The sequence below is a fragment of the Emys orbicularis genome, chromosome 1, assembly GCF_028017835.1.
Source record: "Emys orbicularis isolate rEmyOrb1 chromosome 1, rEmyOrb1.hap1, whole genome shotgun sequence".
Taxonomy (NCBI): Eukaryota; Metazoa; Chordata; order Testudines; family Emydidae; genus Emys; species Emys orbicularis.
Genome location: NC_088683.1, coordinates 86,711,812 through 86,729,876, shown reverse-complemented (window position 1 = coordinate 86,729,876; position 18,065 = coordinate 86,711,812). Strand labels below are relative to the sequence as shown.

General features: G+C 41.2%; 1 protein-coding gene across 1 annotated transcript in view; it reads left to right on the top strand.

Annotated features, from left to right (window-relative positions):
- Nucleotides 1-18,065, top strand: part of NR2C1 (nuclear receptor subfamily 2 group C member 1) — a 97,140-nt gene that overhangs the window by 65,038 nt on the left and 14,037 nt on the right. The window contains exons 10-12 of the mRNA XM_065402952.1: nucleotides 3,161-3,345; nucleotides 10,854-11,019; nucleotides 12,663-12,784. Coding sequence (XP_065259024.1) covers nucleotides 3,161-3,345; nucleotides 10,854-11,019; nucleotides 12,663-12,784 — 473 coding nt within the window. The remainder of the gene's footprint in view (nucleotides 1-3,160; nucleotides 3,346-10,853; nucleotides 11,020-12,662; nucleotides 12,785-18,065) is intronic.

Genomic DNA, 18,065 nt, shown 5'->3' with positions numbered 1-18,065 from the left:
CTGTTCTCATGCACTTTACCCTGCTTGCTTCATCTGGCAAAGGTCTAGTCAAAAGACTTCCCTTACCAGACAGGTCAGTGAAAATGCAGTGGCATTCAGGAGGCGCTGGCGGTGGAGAGGAGGAGATGGGAAGAGGTGGGGTGGGGGCAGGGCCTTGGGAGGAGCAGCGGTCGAGCACCCCCTGAGGTCTGAGTAAGTTTGTGCCTATGGCGGCAGACACTTCCTCACGCTCGATGGCTACAAGCATTGTCATGCAGAGGGAATTGTGGCTTCATTCCTCTGACTTCCCCAGGGAGATACAAAGTACCATTGAGGACCTCCCTTTCAATGAATTTAATCTTTTTAATCAGAAAACAGACGAGTCCCTCCACATCCTCAAAGATTCATGAGCCACACTTCACTCGCTGGTATCTACCCACCAGCACCCAAGCCTAAATTCTACTGCTTGCCATCCACATAACAGTACAGGATTTCCCAGTTTTTCCACAGGAGGCTGTACGAACCACCAAGAGACCCAACGATCTCTCCCTCCAGGTCCACCTTCACAGCCTTCCTCCTCACACATGCAAATCTCTCAAAAAAGATATTTCTGAGGAACCATCAACCACACCGTCCCCTTTGGCAGTTGTCTAGCACTCTTTCTACCAGCTTGGAGTGCATTATGGGGTCCTTATATTCCCCTATCTCGATGACTGGCTTCTAGCAGCACGATCCAGAGATGAAGCTCGAGTCTCAACCTCCATGTTCCTGAGACTCCTTTCCTTCCTCGGAGTCAGCGTCAATGTTGAAAAATCAACTTTGGTTCCCACACAGTCCCTAGACTTCATAGGGGCCTCCATCAGCTCAATCACAGCACGAACTTACCTACCAACGGTCAGATTCCGACTGTCCAAGAAGTCAACAGTCTGTCGGTCCCGGCCAGGACTTGCCTATCCCTCCTTGGCCATATGGCATCATGCACATATGTCACTGTCTTCACTCACTTTCACCTTCACAGCGTCCAGATGTGGCTCCAAAAGAGTTTACTCGCACATGTGACATACCATAGATCTTATGCTGACATTTCCCCCTGAGGTACTCTCGTCCCATCCTCCCTGGACAGGACAATCATCAGCGATGCAGCCCTCATAGGGTGGGGAGCACACGAGAGATCACATGACACAAGGAACATGGACTCCTTGGGAATCCAGGATGCTCATCAACGTTCTGAAACTCCGGGCTGTAAGGAAGGCATACCAAACATTTCTTCCATCCATCTGCTCTGATCATGTTCTCATCATGTTGGACAACACTACCACTGTTTATTACATCAACAAACATGGGGACAGGAAGTCAACCGCTCTGTGTGCAGAGGTAGTCAATCTATGGAATTGGTGCATCGCACACAAGATCCTGCTATCTGCAGCCTATCTTCTGGGGACTCAGAATGTGATTGCAGACTCTCTCAGCAGCAGATTTGTGTCTGATCATGAGTGGAAACTCCACAACACTGTAGTAAGCAACATCGTGGTTCCTACCAAGCCAAACAGAACCGCTTCACCTCCTGGGCCCAACAGAAAGAGCTTTCCCCAGAGGAAGTGGAGATTCCTCTTCTTTTGGATTACCTCCCATTCTTAAAAACACTGGGGCTCACCCTCAAAGCCCACTTAGCAGCAATTAGCGTCTTCCACCCCATCCCCCTCCATGGAAAGGCACTGTGTATTTACACACTCGATGACTGCTAGGTTTTGGAAAGATCTCATCAGAACTTTCCAACATGCACAATCTATCACTCCTCAGTGGGACCTCAACCTCGTTCTATCAACACTAATGAAACAACTCTTTGAGCAACTGGGTCTGCTTTATGTCCCTCTTTTCAATCCCAAGTTTCTACCAAAGGTTGTATCCCAGTTTCATCTGAATTAACCCATCCACTTACCTGCTTTCTTTCTGAAGCCTCATGCCTCAGAAGAGGAACAATGACATCGCTCCCTTGACCTCCAACAGGCTTTGACCTTCTACTGCAGAGGTCAAGACTGATCAGGAAGTCTCCTAGATTGCTTATCAGAGTAGTGGAGAGAGTTAAGGGGCATGCAGTCTCTACACAGAGAATCTCCAGTGAATTTTGGGGTGCATTACACTATGTTATGACTTGTCAGGACTGCCTCCACCCATGGGGGTGAGGGTCCATTTCACGAGAGCCCCGGGTTCAACCACGGCCACTCTCCATGAAGTGCTGCTTGGAGACACATGTAGAGCGGCCACATGGAGTTCAGTACATACCTTCGCTACACATTACACCTTGGTGCAGAACTCTGTGAGGGATGCCTCATTTGGTGCGGCTGTCCTCCACTCAACCATTCCATCCTAATCCTTGCACCCTCCTCCAATTTAGGTACTGTTTGTTAATCACTCTTAGTGGAATACAATAGGGACCATAACTCAAAGAAGAAGAGGCGGTTACTTACCTGTAGTTGGAGATTCTTTGTGTGGTCCTTATCTGGATTCCACTTCCCGCCCTCCTTCCCCTCTGCTGCGGATCTCTTGGATTTGCGGTGGAGAAGGAACTGGAGACACGGTCGGTACACCCCACCCTTTATCACCTCGGATGAAGCCATAAGGTCCTCTGGCTTAGGACACATGGTGTTCATCCGTAAACCCTCAGTAGCATACAGATAGGGACCACACATCTTGAAGACCCTAGCATAGGGGTGGTTGCAAGGACTTCCAGAAATGGTGGGAGATGGGAGGATGGAACACCACAGGGAGCTTGTGGGGGGAATTGAAGGGATGCAAGGAGCCCCTAGTGTGTGCAATGAGCTTGGCCTAGCGAAACTAGTAAGTGTGCATGTCCCCCATCCTCTTCCTCCCATAGTTAAGAATAATTTAAAAGCAGCAGGTCTTTCCATAATTATTGTTGCTTTTTGGAGTACTGTTCCCATAAAAATACATGTCAACTACTAGTAAAAGTTCATTTTTGAAAAAATTGTTTCAAAATTAACATGTGCAACCTCTGATTTCTTCATTTTAATTAATCTGTTACTGAAAGCAACTTAGTTTTCATGGGTTCTGTTTGCAATTCCATGTCTTCATTTGTTAGTGTGAAAGCTGAATTTTTTCCTTTACAAACTCAGGTTCTGTCAGTGTGAAAGGATTAAAGCTATCCTTTTCCCCCCCCTAGGTTGAGGCCTGTCAGGGGGATTTAAGCACACTGGCAAATGTGGTAACATCATTAGCAAATCTCAGTAAGTCCAAAGACATGTCTCAAAGTAGTGCTGAGCTGTCTATGATTGAAAGTTTAAGCAACGGAGATACATCATTGTCTGAACTTCATCAAGAAGAGCAAGCAAGTAGTGATGTTACCAGGTAAGGCACGCTACAATATTTACATTTTTAAATATAATTCTTTTTGGTAATCTCACTCAAAGCTTACACAATCAAACAATGCAGACAGTTCTTCAGTAAAAATCATTACAGTACCATACTGAACTTGTGATGAAGAATAACCATACAGAAGATGCTAATTGAGTTCTGAGTAAAATTTTGCAGTGAAGTTCCATTTAGAAATAAATATGAGTAAATTATATTTGTGTTTGAAAAGAATTTAAATGTAACCTTGGTGGCCGATTTATATTCCCATGATTGTCATAAGTAGTAGGCCTTGGCCCACATAGTATATACTATATACTCTTCTAGTACTTTGTTCCACATAGGAAAATGTATTGTTCATAAGTCCCATCTACACAGGCAACTGAACATTGACAACTCCAGTTCAGTCACCTGGAATGCTCATAAAATACTTTGTGTCCATAGAGAAGTGCTTCATAGATCTTTTCAGTATTATTACAATGGCATTCACTCAGAGTATGTCTTACAAATCCTTTTCCTGCATTGGTTTTAATTTGAACCTTTTCAGTACTAGTGTAGGTAGGATAAGTGGGTAGTACAGCAGTGCTGGTCCAATTAATCCTTCCACCACAATCTTGCCCACCGTTTCAGCTCAAGCATTTACACAACAGCAGCCAAGGTAGTATACGTTCACTACATACTATCCATCCTGTATGCTCCAAGCCAAAAATTACTGTATTACACCAATGTAAATTTGGAGTAAATCCATTGGGATAAACTAGTCTTGCTCCAATTAATGCAGCTGAGGATCTGGCCCCTAGGCTTTAGTTTGCTTTACTCTGTATTTACTCTGTTATTGCAAGCAGAATTTATGTACACCTACCTCTTTCAGTATCTTATCTAATTCCCATTGAAGTCAGTGTGTCTCTTTCCATTGACATCAATAGGAACCTCATAGGGCCCTCAATCTGTATACCATATGAGACAAGACTTTGGAGAATATAATAGTTTATGATGATGTACTTCAAGACTGTAATGTACAAATGCACAAGGGGACAGAAGTAAGATAGCACAGGCAACCTTGACATTTCCTTACACTTTTCAGTGCCTAACTTTGCACCCTTTAATGTTCTTGTACCTATTTTTTTAAAATTGCAATCTATATAGTGTATATTAATGAGCAAGATGGGAGAGCTTTGCCCTTACTTAATACATCGTTCCCTCTCATAAGTCATCAAAAGGGAGTTTCCCTTCAGATAATGCATTTTAGAGGAAAAATTGTTTCAAATGTAAAATTGAAACTTTGATCGAAGGCCATGTCTACACTAGAAAGCTTTACTGCTGGCATACAGCTGCCAACGTGGCAATTTCAATAGAGCACTTGAACACTTGACTGCCTTTAACGGTGCAGTGCATCCTCACGGTGAGAGATTGTATCAGCAAAAGGTGCTTTGCATTGCGGGTTGGCATCCAAGTGTGTCCCATGCTACCATCAGCACACTGCCTTCTGGGATATTTTGGAAGGGCGTTGTGGGATACCAGCACTCCTCTAAAGGAATTGTGGGAGCTCGTGGCCAAGTTTCCACAGTTCCTTCTGTTGCATCCCATAGTTTTCTTGTTTCGTGCCATTTTAAAAATACTCTCAGTTCCTCATGCTGGTTTTCATTTCAGTCTTTCTGCCATCTTGCTGGCAGAAGCACGGATGCTGAACAGATCAGTAGAGTTTTCATGTCTATTTTAGAGACGGGTGCCTGATTCTTCTGTATTCTTCAACAACTACCACAGCAGCTGGGTGTGCAGCTATAAAAATGAGAAAACTGAGGGGAGGGATGATGCAGACAGTGAATGAAAATGTGTATGCTGAAGGCATTTACTAACCAGCTGCACATGGTGAATTGATGCTTCTGGGCTCATGAAATGAACACCAAGTGGTGGGATTGGATTGTCATGCAAATCGGGAACAATCAGCAGTAGCTGCAGAGCTTTTGGATGCAGAAGGCCACATTCCTGGAGTTGTGTGTCAAGCTCATCCCAGCTTTGCAGCAAAGAGACACCAAATGAGAGCTGCTTTAACAGTGGAAAAATGAGGGCTGTCGCACGATGGAAGCTTGCAACCCCAGATTGCTATCAGCTAGGGGGCTACCTGTTTACTGCTGGAAAGTCTATGGTGGGGGCTGTCATCTTCCAGGTTTATAAGGCCAGTAAGCATGTTCTGCTGCACAGGATTATGACTATGGGCAATGTACTGAAAATAATAGCTGGATTCAGTGCAAGGGGCTTCTCAAACTGGTGAGGCAGTAATAGACAGGACACACATCCTGATTCTGGGCACCCCGCCCTTACTTCTGAGTACATAAACGGAAAGGGATATTTTTCCCTGGTTATGGAAGCACTAGTGGTTCACTGGGGATGTTTTACTGACATTAACATAGGATGGTTAGGGAAGGTGCATAATCCTCACATTTTTAGGAATATAGTCTATGTGCAGAGACACTTTTTCCTGGACTAGCACATTCACGTTGGTGGGGTTGCAATGTCAATTGTGACTCTCAGAGACCCGTCCTCCTCTTTGCTTCCCTGGCTCATGAAAACATACACCGGGAACCTGGACAGCAGCAAGGAAAGATTTAACTGTTGTCTGAGCTGGTGCAGGATGACTGTTGAGTGTGCATTTGGTAGATTGACAGGATGCTGGAGATGCCTTATGACTAGGTTGTATGTTGTGTTTTTCGTAGTATTTGTGAAGCAAAGAGAAACATTACCAGCAGGGTGGAGGGGGGAAGGTGGAAAGACTGCTGATATTGAACAGCTAGACAATTACAAGAGCCCATCAAGGTCTTGTATGGCTAAGGGAGGTCTTAAAAGCGTATTTTAACTGTGCACCCCATAGTCCCAGTATGGTTGTTTGTGTTATTTTGTCACTTCATGATTAAAGTGTACTTGGGTTGTATATTCATTTTAAATGAATTCTGAATGCATTTTAGGAATCCAGTGATGGAGTCACAAAGCTGCTTTGCAAGACAACATAAATCTTGATTTTTGCAAAACAAAATTTTGAACAGTAATAAACAACAAAAATGGTTCTAAGAACATTTAAAACCATTTTAAAAGAAAGTGCAAGGTGCTGACCGTTCTTGTATGAATCACAGACCAGTGTACATACAGTCATAGAAATACTCCTTATTTTCCACTGGGGTTGAGAGCAAGGGATTACTGTGACATACTATGCTGATGCCTTGGCGACGGAGTATTTATGGGCCAAGCTGTGGAAACAGAATTGTCCATGTAGTGCAGTGGCTGGTAGGGTGTATAACGCTTTATAGCATCTTCCTTTGCTGTCTCAGGAGCTGCATAATGTCTTGGTGGAGTTACCTATGCAGCTCCTCATACTTGTGCCTTTCCTCCAGCATGTATTCCCTCCACTTTCTTGTCTTGTGGGCCACAGACTCTGAGCTCCTGAGGAGATCTGAGCATGTTCTCCCCTGTCCTCCTGATCAAGGTCAGTCTTTTAGCAGGTGTGAAGGGGGCCACTCTCAATGATACCCCAACTGAAGCTGCTGATAAACAAGACACTCAGACATTGTTAGAGTTAAAGGGTTAGCAGGTAGGAAATAAGTAAGAAAATTGCTTAAAATGTCGCCATAACGATATTCATGAAAGTATGAAATGGGTCAGACTTTCTTTAGGACAGTTTAGCAGCATGGTGAGTATATTGGGGGCACTTTTCAAACCTGTACCCATGAAGGGTTGGGGGATGGTCTGCCCTATGTCTTGGGTAATACATGTAGGGATAGTGCAGTAAATATTGCTAAACTTATTACAGGCAGTGGTGATTCTGGCTGATGTATCACTCATGAGGGTACCAAAGGCCCCGAGGAGGCAACTGGTCAAGGTCCATATGCTGCCATCCTCTTCACACCAACACTGCTGCAGGAGCTTGTTATGGGGTGGCATGGAAAAGTTTCCTGTCATGGTGGAAGAAACAAAGCATCCCTCCTGAGAAATGTTCAAGCAAAATTTAAATCCTACAGTACCTGAAAACTTTGTTGAGATTGTGCCAAATGATAAGAGATTTGTTCCAAGATCAACCAAAAACTCCAAAAGAGGAGAGAGTAGTCACTGCTGCCTAGCTTCTGCAAAGTCAATTCAAAGCCACACCCCCTAAGCCAGCAATAAACCATCTCTCCCTCTTTCTACCCCTGAATTCAAGCACCGCATGCAAATAATTGGTTTTTGATTTGAATTCTAAGATTGGAATACCACAGCACTGCATTTTTCATGTTGATATTACTTGTTAACCATCCAATTTTAGTCAGAAGAAATCATATAGTCTGAATAAATATTTACTGGATTGCTTCTAAGGATTATTTTAAATGTTCTGTGTATTTGAATTGAATGATCAAGTGTTGATTTCACTACATTTTTTTTTTCCTGCTTGTAGTGCATCGATTTATATTACTAAAAATCTGTCCACCCTGGCAAAAGGATACATGGGGGAAAGTTTTTGTGTTGCTTATTTTATAGTGTTCTCTCTTATTTTTTTGCCTATGACTGCCAGTGCATGTTGTTCAAATAAACTGTTTACTTCAAAAGGCTTCCTTTGTTTCTTGCCCACATATGTTCAGCCACCAGTTTTAGAGGTGGGGATGAGGGAGGGGAGTTCCAAGACCCATTAATAAAGTTTTTTTTTAAAGCGCAGTACACCTACCTGAGCTCTTTGCCCCTTTCTCAATGGGTTCCTCCTCTGGGTGAGTCAGGGTTAGGTTTAGCAGGCTCTTGAAGAGCTCCTTATTCTATTCAGGGATTGCATCTTCCACATCCCCCTCCACTGTGAACTTTTCATCGCTGTGTATTGCTGGGGTTCTTTCTTGGTCTTATGAGGTGTCCACTGTCACTCGAAGGGTTGTCTGCCCAGTATGGCATCCAGTGCCACATAGTTGCAGCAGGTGTGGGAGGGAGCTCCAGATTTTCTGTTGGCCTCCTTTGCCTATTGGGAGTAGAACTGCTGCAGTTCCTTCTCCTTTGCCCACCATTGCTGCTTTTCCCTGTAATATCCCAGGTTTTGCATCCCTTCTGCAATGTCTGAATAATCTTTATCCCTGCCGCAGTTCCACAGCTCGGTTTGCACTGCTTTTTCTTTCCATAGGTTGAGGAAGTCCAGGACTTCTTTCTTAGAACAGGCTGCAGTGCAAGCTTGTCTGATTCCTTGCCCCCACGCTCCCGTTAGTTGCAGCTTTACCTGATGCCTTACCTGTGTGTGAAGGCAGAAAAGGTGGGCCAGTAGGAAGAGAAGCATTTCCAAAACATGCTGAAGATTTTAAAAGGGGGTGGACTTTGATCACTGTGACCTTCAAGCAGCAGAGTTCACAATTGGGACCAGAACAGTGACTGTGGCAGGGAAAGGGTCATTGTGGGATTGTTTCTGGAGGACTGTTTGTACCGGTACAGGTAATGCAGCATCCACACGGGCGTTATACCCATAGAACTGTGCCAGTACAGGATTTATGTTGTTTTGTGGGACGTGATTTAACTTGACTGATAGAAAGCCGGGGTTTTATTGACAGGACTTAGAATTGAGCATGAATGCACCCAAACATGAGTTAACATAAGGCAAACTTTACTGGTAAAACTTAGTAGTGTAGATCAGGCCTAAATCTCACATAACGTCCTCCAAATATTACACAAACTTATTCTAAGAGACTCCTAAAAGTATTTGCTAAAGAAAGTGAGGTTGAGGCCTTTCAAGAAGGCAAACTGATTTTCTAGTCATTTGTTCTTTCTGTATCTTCTGTTGGGTGTGCTACTCACAGACACAAAATATAATCTTTACTTTCCTGCAATAAATTTAAGCCACACTTTAAATTGCCTGTGTCTAATTCCCTTTATGTTACAATTTAGTCTATCACTTTTGTTTCCTAGCTGGATAACTGCCTAATTGTCCATAATCATTCTTCCCTACTGCTTGATTAGATCTATATAGCCATCCATGAGTGAGGGAGATGGAAAGGAACTGAAATTACTCAGAATAAAGTAAATCCATACTATACGTGAACTACCCAGAACACAACTTGTCTTATTTAATGAGTTATGATTTCATTTTTTTTGTCCACACTAAAAATGTATTCTAGACATTCCTTTCTTTGGAACTTTATCTTGCAGTCTTTACTCATGCTAGTAAATGTTGGCGATAATGGGACTTCCTGCATGAACAAGGGCTACAGGACTGGGTTCTTAGGGCAGGGGTTCTCAAACTGGGGGTCGTGACCCCTCAGGGGTTGCGAGGTTATTACGTGGGGGGGTCGCAAGCTGTCAGCCTCCATCCCAAACCCTGCTTCACCTCCAGCATTTATAATAGTGTTAAATATTTTAAGAAGTGTTTTTAATTTATAAGAAGGGTCACACTCAGAGGCTTGCTGTGTGAAAAGGGGTCACCAGTACAAAAGTTTGAGAACCACTGCCTTAAGGTATGTCTACACTGTGATTAGACACCCGCGGCTGAACTGTGCCAGCTGACTCAGGGTTCAGGGCTGTGTAATTGCAGTGTAGACATCCAGGCTCAGGCTGGAGCCTGGCCTTTAGGACCTTGTGAAGTAGGAGGGTCCCAGAGCTCAAGCTGGAACATCTACACCCGCAGTTAAACAGCCCCACAGCTTGAGCATTGGGATCCTAGTCAGCTGGCATGGGCAGCCGTGGGTGTCTAACTGCTGTGTAGACATACCCTTAGGGAGCAAGGCTTGTAAAACTTGGCTTATTGTTGCAGAAGGAGTTGCAGTGTAGGAGGGAAAAGGATTTCCTTGGAGATAAACATTTAATGTATGAGTATTGAAGCCTTATTTCCTTTTCTAAAGAAGGGATGATGGGTGCACACATTTCACCACTACGCAGCCCAAACTGAAGTGGGCAGGAGGGTTGAGGCAGATCAGAGAGCCCTTGGGACTGCTTTGGCTTGCTCTCCCTGACACCATGTCTGGCAGCAGTAGCGTTATTTAGCCCCTTCATATAGACAGATGTTTTGATCTGACTCTGTCTCTGCCTTAACTCTCCTCTTTGTGGCAGCTGCTCCCTCACCTGCTAAGTATTTTGGATGGAGAGGTGAAGGCTGATTATTGTTGTGTTAGCTGCAAGGAGCCCTGAAAAGGATCCCAATGGTGGCAGTCACTGGGCTACTGTTCCTCCCCCCCCACCCCCATGCTGCCAGGAGGAAGCCCCAGGGATCTGCTCCGTAGATGTTATAGTAGGAGGCAAAGCTTAAGATTCCCAAGGATTCTATGCCCACAACTTTCTTCCTCATCTTCTCCACCCCCCATATTTGTTTTTAAAATAATGCTTGTAGCAGACAAAATAAGGTGTGGTGCTTTAGCGATTTTCAAATTATCACACTGGGGAGCAAAATGGAATATATTTGGAAGTACAAGCCTATACAGACTCTGTCTAGACTGAAGCCTACACTGAGCCAAGATTTTACATTTTCCTTGCTTTTGCTGTGTCATTTGACTGAACTCATAGATAACAATGTCTTCTGATAGGGCATTTGATACTCTTGCGAAAGCACTAAACCCAGGAGAGAGTGCAGCATGTCAGAGCTCTGCAGAGACTGTTGAAGCCAATGTACATCTGATTGGTGGAGAAACAAGCATGAATATCGTTGAAATAGAGGGGCCGCTTCTCAGCGATGCACATGTAGCTTTCAGGGTATTTTATATGTTTTTAATGTTTTTAACTTATAACCATTAAAACCAATTCCTTAGCTATTTTAAAAGTTCAAGAATTTGGTATGTACTGTATTTGTTTATTTGTTTGAATTTCTTAAGGAATAACCATGTGTGCTGAAATACTGTCATTCATGTTTTGAGGAATGCACTGCTTTTGTTCAATGGTTAGCTACTTCTTGTTCAGGAAAATTAACATCCCTCCTGAGTGTTTTTGCAGCACAGTTTATTATATAAACAGCACTGTTTGCTGCAATCTTCTCTGTAGCTTATTTCCCTCAAAATCAGTTTGTAATCGATGCTAGGGGATCTACAGCACTATGTAGTTACAAAAAAACAGAGATTCATAAGTATTACAGTGTGCCATACATACGAACTCTTGACATATGAGCCAAGCATGCAGGATTTAGAACTGAGGCTCTGGACCTCATTTGTGACAGGACTTCTCCTTTGCTTACCTATCTCGCTGCTTTAGGATATTAATTGACTTTAACCATTGTGGTTCTCTTGCCATTTTCCACAACCTTTTTTGGGAGAGGAGCCAAATACTTGGAATTTTTATTTCCACTTTATGAACCTATGGAATTTCCTTCATCTTTTTCCTCTTCAATTCATAGCTACCGCTTGAGCAAATAAAAAGACTGCATATATGAACATTTCAATACAGAGCATTGCATTGGACTTTGTCCTCTCCCACCAGCGCACTCTTTGGTCACAAATCTAATGCTAATCCTAGAACACGGTTTCTACGTTTTAAAATAGTTATCTTAGTGAAAACTATTTTAATTCTATTAATTTTATATATATATAGTCAATTATTACTCTCTGGGAATAGAACTACTGCATTATAATTAAATATCCATTTTGGGTCAAATCCCGTTGCCCTTACTCATGCAATAAACCTGTTGACTTCAATGGAACTATGTGTGTGAGTCACTTGGGAGGCATGGCCATTTATGTTTAATGTGAGCATCTTGTTTACATGAGCAGTGCTAGGATATCAGGTAGTTTATATATGCTGAATATCAGGTGTAGCATGTTAACATACTAGAATAGTATATTTATTTGTAAAATAGTCATTTTAAAAACTACAAACCAAAGAATTTTTGCAAATATTTCCCCCCCTAAAACTAATAATTTTGGCAATTCCACTAATTTTTCAGGCCATTTATTCTACTCCTCTGGGGCAAGCTATGGAAAGGTATGCTACCTCCCAATTTGTATTTTTATATATATATATCTATAGCTATAAGTGTAAGCAATTGCATCAAAATAATCCCGCTGACAGTGTTTCTTCTAAAGTATCAGTTTTCTCAAAAATGTCTCAAAAGATTGCAATGTAATTTACTTGGGATGTTCAGACCTAAATTTTTCAAATATATGATCATCTTTATAAAGTGTGGAATTCACTGCTCTGTAATTCTATACAAGTTTAACAATTGTGGCTAATATTGAACAAAGGCAGTCATGCAGTTTATTTCAAGGCTGTATCTCATTCATGTTATTTTAAAAATACACTACTTTCCTTTTTTCCTTGCAAGACATTATGTCAAAGACTAGTTTTTTCTAATTAAAATTTTTAACAAGAAGTAAGATCACTAATTTTACAATTCCTTTTTGCATCAGCTCACCATGCCTTCTCCGATGCCTGAATACCTGAATGTTCATTACATCTGTGAGTCAGCCTCCAGACTACTCTTTTTGTCCATGCACTGGGCACGCTCCATTCCTTCCTTCCAAGCTCTAGGGTGAGTGTTCAAACATTCTTTGATATAATCAATGGACTAAATAGACCATTTGTCCTGGAATATACTCTTATATCAAGGGAACATTGAAAAACATAATCCCAACTATACATACAAAATGATGGGGTCTAAATTAGCTGTTACCATGCAAGAAAGAGATCTTGGAGTCATCGTGGATAGGTCTCTGAAAACATCTACTCTATGTGCACCAGCAGTCAAAAAAGCTAACAATGTTAGGAACCATTAGGAAGGGGATAGATAATAAGATTGAAGCTATCATGCCACCGTATAAATCTGTGGTACACACATATCTAGAATACTACTTGCAGTTCCAGTTTTCCCATCTCAAAAAAGATATACTAGAATTGGAAAAAGTACAGAGAAGGGCAACAAAACTGATTTAGTAGTATGGAACAGTTTTCATATGAGGAGAAATTAAAAAGACTTATGTTAGAAAAGAAAGTGCGGGGTGGAGGGGCTATGATAGAGGTCTATAAAATCATGAATATTGTGGAGAAAGTGAATAAGGAAATGTTATTTACCCCTTCACATAACAGAAGAACCCGGGGTCACTGAATGAAATTAATAGGCAATAGGTTTAAAACAAACAAAAGGAAGTACTTCACCATATAAAGGACAGTAAACCTGTGGAATTCATTGCCGGGGATGTTGTGAAGCCAAGTTTCAAAAAAGAATTAGCTAAGTTCATGGATGGTAGGTCCATCAATGGCTGTTAGCAAAGATAGTCAAGATGCAACCTCATGCTCTGGGTGTCCATAAACCTCTGACTGCTAGAAGCTGGGATTGGACGACAAGAGATGGATCACTGGATAAATTGCCCTGTTCTGTTCATTCCCACTGAAGCATCTGATACTGATCACCTTGCCAGAGGATAAGATACTGGGCTAGATGGACCATTGGTCTGACCAGTATGGTCATTCTTACATTCTTGAATTAGGTTTGGATTATTGTAAATTTGTACTTTTAAAAAATCACCTTTATATTGCTTTTTTAAAAATATCCCCGACAATACACCTAAACAATTAAATGAATTTGTTAGAATTGTTGAGTACTCTTCATTAGAAACGTTAAGTGTAAAGTAGGCCTGTTGATTAATCGCAGTTAACTCACGCGATTAACTCAAAAAAATTAACCGCAATTAATTGCAGTTTTAATCGCACTGTTAAACAATAGAATACCAATTGAAATTTATTAAATATTTTGGATGTTTTTCTACATTTTCATATGTATTGTATTCTGTGTTGTAATTGAAATCAAAGTGTATATTATTTTTTATTACAAATATTTGCACTGTAAAAATGATAAACAAAAGGAATAGTATTTTTCAATTCACCTCATACAAGTACTGTAGTGCAATCTCTGTCGTGAAAGTGCAACTTACAAATATAGATTTTTTGTTGTTGCTTCATAACTACACTCAGAAACAAAACAATGTAAAACTTCAGAGCCTACAAGTCCACTCAGTCCTACTTCTTGTTCAGTCAATTGCTAAGACAAACAAGTTTGTTTATGTTTACAGGAGATAATGCTGCACTCTTCTTATTTACAATGTTACCAGAAAGTGAGAACAGGCATTTGCATGGAACTTTGTAGCTGGCATTGCAAGGTATTTACGTGCCAAATATGCTAAACATTCGTATGTATGCCCCTTCATGCTTTGGCCATCATTCCAGCGGACGTGCTTACATGCTGATGACGCTCGTTAAAAAAATTTGCTAATTAAATTTGTGATTGAACTCCTTGGGGGAGAATTGTATATCCCCTGCTCTGTTTTACCTGAATTCTGCCATCTATTTCATGTTATAGCAATCATGGATGATGACCCAGCACATGTTGTTCATTTTAAGAACACTTTCAGTGCAGATTTCACAAAATGCAAAGAAGGTACCAATGTGAGATTTCTAAAGATAGCTACAGCACTTGACCCAAGGTTTAAGAATCTGAAGTGCCTTATAATATATGGAGATATACCTATCTCATAGAACTGGAAGGGACCCCAAAAGGTCGTCGAGTCCAGCCCCCTGCCTTCACTAGCAGGACCAAGTGGCCCCCTCAAGGATTGAGCTCACAACCCTGGGTTTAGGAGGCCAATGCTCAAACCACTGAGCTATCCCCTCCCCCCTTCTGAAATCTGAGAGCGACTAGGTGTGGAACATGCTTTCAGAAGTCTTAAAAGAGCAACACTCTGATGCAGAAACTACAGAACCCGAACAACCAAAAAAGAAAATCAACCTTGTGCAGGTGGCATCTGACTCAGATAATGAAAATGAATATGTATTGGTCTGAACTGCTTTGGATTGTTATCGAGCAGAACCCGTCATCAGCACGGATGCATGTCCCCTAGAATGGTGGCTGAAGCATGAAGGGACATATGAATCTTTAGCACATCTGGCACGTAATATCTTGCAACACCGGCTACAACAGTGTCATGAGAACACCTGTTCTCACTTTCAGGTGACATTGTAAACAAGAAGCGGGCAGCATTATCTCCTGAAAATGTAAACACATTTGTTTGTCTGAGCAATTGGCTGAACAGGAAGTAGGACTGAGTGGACTTGCAGGCTCTAAAATTTTACATTTATTTTTGAATGCAGTTTTTTTTTTTACATCTGCATTTGTAAGTTCAACTTTCATGATAAAGAGATTGCACTACAGTACTTGTATAAGGTGAATTGAAAAATACTATTTCTTTTGTTTTTTTACAGTGCAAATACTTGTAATCAAAAATAAATGTAAAGTGAGCACTGTACACTTCGTATTCTGTGTTGTAATTGAAATCAATATATTTGAAAATGTAGAAAACATCAAAAATATTTAAATAAATGGTATTCTATTATTGTTTAACAGTGCGATTAATCACGATTAATTTTTTTAATTGCGCAATTAATCGCAATTATTTTTTTTAATTGCTTGACAGCCCTAGTATAAAGTGAAGATCATTGCATTGCATTAGAAAATGAAAACCTAGGTTTGGTTGTTGGCAGAGAACTGAACTTGTCTATGCATATCATCATTTCTTGAATTAGTCACCTTTTAACATCTCATGATTTCCTGTGGTACATGAGTTGCAAGTGGTGAGACTGGACTCAGCCTGCATTTGCAACTGGGATGCGATGGTGATGTGAATTACCAAAGAAAGGTAGAGAGAGGCTGATACACAGCTACCTGTGTGCCTTGGGCATCAGATATTGTTCTCTTTTTGCAAATCAATTATTGGTAGTCACTGTACCATTATTAACTTATTCTGGAAGATAGTGAGAAGTATTAGTAACGTTTATCAAACATTGAGAGGTGTGTGTGTGTGTGTGTGGGGGGGGGGGTTATTGTAGGGCATGGCAGTTATCAGAAATAATTTGCCTCTTGCCACTAAAACCAGTTTTTATCATTCTCTTTATATTTTCTTAAGAGCTTGCACTTTGTCCAGCAAAATCCATTAGCTCTCTTAAATTTCTTAGCTCTGATATAGTTCATGTAGTTCTGTATGACATGAGGAAATGCATTTAATTCCAAGACAAAGAGAAACAGCTTGTGTGCACTCTATAACTTTCCTGTCAGGTGTCATTTTATGAGACAGAGTAATTTCAGAACATACTCTTTTTAAAAAAAAAAATCAAATGGTTAAAAATACTATAGCTACTATGAGGAAAAAATGGAGAAAATGCAAGTTAACCTTCGCCCATACATAAGTCATATTGGTCTCTGCCCACATCTAAAATGCCTTAGATAAATTCTTTGCGATTAACTTGCATGATGTCTCCATTTCCCCTCTGTGACTAAATCAAATACTGAAACAGCTGTTGACTTTCAACTAAATTTATTTAAAAACACAATCCAACAACATGCCAGCTTTCAGGTTTTTTAAAAAAGGCCTTCAGCCTGCCATTCAGCATCCTCAACACAGGAGCCATTTGAACTTCTGCCACTGCATGTAAATATTATTTGAAAACTAGTGTAAACCCTGAGCAAATTAATGTGATAGGACATGCATTGAAAATGTAACTAATGATGTCTATCAGCTTGCTTGTGCTAGGGAGGTGTAGAGAGACAAAATGGGTGAGGTAATATCTTTCATTGGACCAACTTACACTGAGCTTTTCTTCATGTCTGGGAAATGGACTCAGAGCGTCATAGCTAAATATAAGGTTGAACAGATTGTTTAGCATAAGTAGTTAAAATACATTTCAAGATGAAGTGGACCGTTAACACCCTTCCAGTCATGGGGAGGAGACATCAGGGGCAGTTGTTAGCGATTTATAGATTGTTGCAATAAGCCATAAATCCAGTGTGTCTATTCGGTAGATGATTTTTAGTGTCCAGCAAAGTTATGAATTTAAGCTCCCAGGCTCGTCTTGACCGTGTTGTGCAGGTTTCCTTTGAGGAGGAGGACGGATAAGTCCGGTATAGTGTGATCACTTTGTGAAAAGTGTTCACCCACAGGTGATACAATGTTTTTTCTTTTATCATTTTCCTCCGTGAATTCATTCAATACTGTAGTGATTGTCTGGTTTCACCCTCATAGTTGTAATTGGGGCATTTAGTGCACTGTATGAGGTACACCACATGTTGTGATAGGCATATGTAGGAACCATGGATTTAGAAAGGTATGTGGGGGTGGGCGTTGATCATTGTTGCAGTGGAGACATGTCTGCAGGTTTTGCATCTGTTCTGGCAGGGTCTGGTGCTACTTTGAGTTGGTGTGTCCTCTCCTGTCTTTGCTGCTGCTGAGCTTGGAGAGTGGGGGGTTGTTTGAAGACCAGCAGAGGGGTTCAGGAAAGATTTCTTTCTGCTGCTGAGCTTGGAGAGTGGGGGGTTGTTTGAAGACCAGCAGAGGGGTTCAGGAAAGATTTCTTTCAGAATGGGGGTCCCCATCAAGTATGGATTGTAGTTGTTTGATGATACCCCTTATGGGTTCTTGTGTGGGGAGGTAGTTGAGAACTACTCGGTTGGCGTGCAATTGGAGGGTGTTTTATTTCTGTATTGAAGCAAATTCTCTCAGAGTATTTGGGTGGCCAGTTCTGTGATGCAGACTATTAATATTTAGTTCTTTAAAAATAAACCAACTTCTATACAAATGCCACTTTTAACATAAACCTGGGAATTTTAATTCTAACAAGCAAATAAAAATATTTTTGATCTGGATTTTGATTTGTTGGAAGTGGTAGTAATGCCTAAACTAGATTAATTGTTACTGTTTGTACTGTGCTCTGCAGATGTGAAGCACTCTTTAATTGCAAGTAAACAATTTCATTAACCAATTTTTTTT